General features: G+C 33.6%; 1 protein-coding gene across 1 annotated transcript; it reads left to right on the forward strand.

Moving 5' to 3' along the window:
* The first annotated feature begins 1,775 nt into the window (after positions 1 to 1,775).
* Positions 1,776 to 2,282, forward strand: LOC107865360. The gene has a single exon (XM_016711637.1). It carries the CDS (start codon positions 1,776 to 1,778, stop codon positions 2,280 to 2,282), a length of 507 nt encoding a protein of 168 aa, XP_016567123.1.
* The last annotated feature ends 2,855 nt before the right edge of the window (positions 2,283 to 5,137 follow it).

Here is a 5,137-nt window from a genome sequence, read left to right on the forward strand (position 1 = left end):
TTATATATATATATATATATATATATATATATATATATATTTGCGCGTGTTGTGCTGATACAGGTAATTAGACCTTTCTATATGCAACGAAGTGCTGTCCAATTTTTTGGTGACATGTAAGTGAAAGTACAGGTATTTGAACGGGTTCTCCCGGGCCTTCTCGGCTTCGGGTGCCAGTCCGGCCCGATGGGATTTTGGGGCGTGACACTGTTTTACTCCTATTTATATATATATATATATATATATATATATATATATATATATATATATATGGGTTTTGCTAACATACTACATGAAGGTAGTATGTTGTTAGCATCCTTCCCATTTTTTAATTTACCAAAGTATCCCTGCCATCTCTTTAAAATAGAAATTATTAGGAATTTTTTGGTCTTTCACCTTAATTTCCCTCCAAAACCTATCTTCATCAATCACCCCACCCCCCACCTATCTTCTACAATAATACAATTATTTATAATTCTACATAATTTTAAAGTTATATTAATCATAAATTAATTAATTTTATTTGGCTCTCAACTTATCGTTATAGGTGAATTTTAGGATTTTGAATTTATGAATATGCGTATAAGATTTGCCTCAAAGCTAGTAGATTCAGACGAAACAAGTAAAATGGTTGTAGCTTTGATTCAACTTGCCACGATCCACTTTACATTATTTGGATTGATGAATAACTATTATTAATTTAGTTTTGTGGAAAATTGTAGGAATTAGTTAAAAGTAATTTCTACTATTAATGATCAAACACTAATAATTCAAAGGAAGTATTATTATTTGAGTGATATTTAAATAAAATGACAAATAAAAAATACATGAAGATTCATTTAGTGATGTGGTTGGATGAACATTTTTTTGTTTGCATATCACACGTATCCCATGACTCATTATATTATTTCCTCCGTCTCAAATTATATGTCGTGTTATTTTTTTATACGTTACATAAAAAATTATTAATTAACAGAAAATTTAGATTAGAAATAACTGGTAAAGTATTACTGTCGTGACTAGAAGGTATGAATTTAAGTCATAAAAATAGTCTCTTGCAGAAATGTAGTAAGATTGCATATAATTTTTTAATTGAAAGGTTTTGTAGGGGGGGGGGGGGGTAATTGAAAAAAAGGGGGGGGGGGGGGGGGGGATTGAAGAAGATGGGTTTTGGAGGAAAATTGGGAAATTAGGGTGAAAAAGATAAAAAAACTCACACTCATCAATAAAGTGATTATTTTAAACTAAGGTCATTTTAGGAAAATGGAAAATGGGGTCATTGCTAACTTACTATCTCCATGTAGTATGTTAGCAAGACCCTATATATATAATATACACTACTTATTCACAATTCACTGATTCACAAAGTATTAACCTATTCAAGGCAACAAAAACACAATATAAAGCACGAGTATTGTTGTATTGGAAAGTGTTGAAGTATTGAGTTATTTGCTGTTATTTTTCTTTTTTAGTTTAGTAATTTTATTTCTGAAATTCAGTTATCTAAGTTGATATAGAATAGGATTTATTAGTATCCTACTTGAAGGTAGAATAGGATTTTATTAGTTTCCTAGTTAGAAATAGAATAGGAGTATTTTTGTCTATTTATATTCCCAGATGTGGATGAATAAACAAGAAGAATATTTTTTATCCTCAAACGTTTTCTTCTTCTCTGCGTTTCGTAGAACAAAAATTGGTATCAAGAGCCAATTTCTTGAGGGATCTATGAGAGAGAAGACCCCCAAAAATAGCCTTGCGTAAAACTCAATATTGTTATGGCTTCCAACAATTTTTCAATTCCTTCACACCCAATTTTTTCTGGTGAGAATTATCCAATTTGGACTATCAAGATGAGAACATACTTGCGAGCATATGATCTGTGGCAAGTGGTGGAGGTTGGAGGAGAGGTAAATCCTTTGACAGATAATCCAACTATGGCGCAAATTAAGAATCACAAAGAAGAGGCTGCAAAAAACTTTAAAGCTCTCTCTTGCATACAATCAGCACTTTCGAAAGTAATTTTCGCTAGAGTTATGGTGAGTGAGCCTACAAAGGAGGCTTGGGAAAAGTTGAAAGAAGAATTTCACGAAAGTGACAAAATTAGGCAAATAAAAGTGATAAATCTAATAAGAGAGTTTGAAATTCTCAGAATAAATGATTCAGAAACTACTGAAGAATTCTCCAACAAGTTGATGAAGGTTGTAAACCAAATCAGAATTATGGGAGAAGAGCTTACAGATTCAAGAATCGTGAAAAAGGTTCTTGTCACTACAACATTTTAGTCTTTCGGCCACGCTAAATCTGGACCACACTTGTAAAGTGTGGCTTATACTATTAAAGACCACGTTTTTAAATTGTAGCCTTAGTTTTCAGCTTTTTGCCACGCTAATTTTGATAACGCTTTAAAAGTGTAGTCCTTAATAGTATAGGTCACACTTTACAAGCGTTGATAAATTAGCAACGTTTATTCATATATACAACAACACTTATAAATGTGGTATTAGTATAATTTAAAAGACAATACTTTTAAAATGTGGCCTAAAACTTTTTCTTAAAATATTTCACTATCCTTTAAAATATTTCACTCTCCCTCTAATTTATAATTGGCAAAAATAATTAAGAAATGTAAGGATTTACACTTCAGAAATATAATTCTCTCACAAATTCCTTCCGAATATATCTATTTTCTATCTCGCACACAACCCTATGCCCAAATTTCTTTGAATACATCGTATCCACATATAGAGTTCTTGAATTCTTGAAGCTTGTTCGGAGTAAGTTCTAGGTGAGTTTGGTTAATTTTCAGGTGGGGGCATTTTGGGATGGGTTTCGTTGTTTTTAATGGGTTTTCGGCGAGTGATTCCATTATTGGAACACTAACAACGACAGTGGGGATGTTGGGTCAGGGATTTTTTAAGATTTTCAATGAGGGGAAGGTTTTGGGATTTTGGAGCGGCAATCTGTGATGCCCCGAAAAAATCTTCCGTTAAGATCTCGGACGAAAATGTGTTGAATTTGTTCTTTATTGTGATTAATAATTTTTCTATATGGAATTTATGGATATGCGACCCGTTATCGCGTAGATCATCGAATAATCTTTCCAATGATATGTGGATCATCCAAAACAGACACTCAAGCGATGAGTTATGATCATTCCGATATAACCATGAATAGTGGTGAACAGTAAATGTGCAGAAAAAATACTGAGGCCAACTTCAAACAATCATAAATCCTTGTACATAATGATCTGGGTGAGCTACTATATATCAACAGAAAGCTCTGAAAGTCCTCTTTCCAATGAAATTAGTTTCATCCAATTTATACATCGAAGCAAAAAGTTATGGTCGATCTACTTCAACCTATCAAAACAGTCCACCAAAGGACAGATTTGACATTATTTAATTTTTAAGGGTATTTTGGTCATTCAAACTCCAATCCATCCGGGTAAACCATGGATTTAAGTCCATTAAGAGTATTCAATAGCTAATTTTTCTCCAAAATTTTCGAAGGCTTAAAACCCAACCCTGCTACTCCAAATTTCATCCTTCTATGTCTTTTGATTGAACCGTAGAAATTTCAAATTGATTTGGAATTTGAGTTGATCATGTTAAGGGCTTCGAGAACACCCTTTATTTTTGTGAATAAAGTTCTGGAGTCGGAAGTTCATATTCATCTTCTATTTTTAGGTATGTGGGGCTTTGAACAAGATTATCCTTTCGATCTTGAGCCCGGTATTTTTGTTGAATTAGATTGACATGAGATTTTACATGTTTTACCATGAATTGAAAATATGATTTTATATCTTATCTTATTGTTCATGAGCTATGGGATTACGTCATCCGATATGTGTATGATGCTGAGATGAAATTATGTCTAAAAAGTATTTGATTATGAGAGTATGATGATTTAATTTGTTAAGCCTTGATTTATACTATCATTCCACTATTTTCTTATTATGAATTTATAATTGATATTGGAAATTCTTTATCCCTACTATGGGTTGATGTCTCAAGTACCTTTAAATGAGAGTTGGATGGCAAATTGAGAAATATTTATATTGAAGTTGCAATGAGTCTTGGTATTTTTCGGATGGTTTTGATGAGTTAAATTGTTGAAAATATTATGTATTGAGTCTTCATATCCTTGTCCAAATGTCGAGTCAGTTATGGTTCAATGCATTGATACCTTGTTGATGTTGAGGAAGATTAAAATGTTTTGAGCTTAAATGTGTTGAGTTAGGAATCCACAAATTAATATAATTTGATAAATAAGAAAGAGATTTGATTTGGTCTTTATAATAGACCCTTGTGATGTTGTGGTGGATTTCCTAATGCGTTCTGAGCTTGTCGGGGAGTAGTACTTAGCACCGAGAGGGAAATTTTGTATTTTCCCAAACCTATGTGCCACCGTAGGGTTGTTTGATGATGATATTATTGGTCAGAGAGCCCGATTGTGATTATTGCAGTTTTAAGGTCGTACTCCCTGGCAAAGAGTATGATGCTCCCGCCAATGGAGGTTTCAAACATTGGTATTCCATGTAGCTCACGTGGGGTTATCGGTTATAGGAAACTCCTCTATCCATAAGAATCATGTTTATTGAAATACCGAGTCACTCCGAGTGTTGATGTGGTAAGCATAGTTGCCTATGATGATCTATAATGATTTATGAGTTTTTTCTCCTATATTTCTTATCTAAGATGTTACGAGTTGCATGATTCAATGTCACTCAAGCCAAGTGTGTCATTATGGTCCGTATGTACATTTGTACGAAATTTATGATATTATTTATATTTTGCATGCGCCCCCACATACTCAGTACGTATCTTGTGCTGACCCACATATTTCTCTATGGGCTACATTCTTACCATGATGTAGGTTCAGGTACTCAGCCGAAGCCGCGACAGTGATATTCGAGTACCGCATCTACGTTCCTTCAATGGCGAGTCCTCATGGTTCGAGGACCAAGTTGCTAGTTTTGGTGCTGTTGTTTTGTGATCCCTTTGGTCTGCTGAGTCAGTTGGGGGTTTGTCCTAATGGCTCGTTGATTTTTCTGTATAGAGGCTATGTCAGACTAGTGTATTGTTGGGTTGGTTTGTGTATAGACATTCCATATATGTACAGTCTAATGATTTTCCGT

The sequence above is a fragment of the Capsicum annuum genome, chromosome 3 (genome assembly GCF_002878395.1).
Source record: "Capsicum annuum cultivar UCD-10X-F1 chromosome 3, UCD10Xv1.1, whole genome shotgun sequence".
In the NCBI taxonomy this organism is placed as follows: Eukaryota; Viridiplantae; Streptophyta; class Magnoliopsida; order Solanales; family Solanaceae; genus Capsicum; species Capsicum annuum.

What these genes read in the sequence shown, in the direction of transcription:
- LOC107865360 (XM_016711637.1), top strand. Translation starts at nt 1,776, where the DNA reads ATGGCTTCCAACAATTTTTCAATTCCTTCACACCCAATTTTTTCTGGT.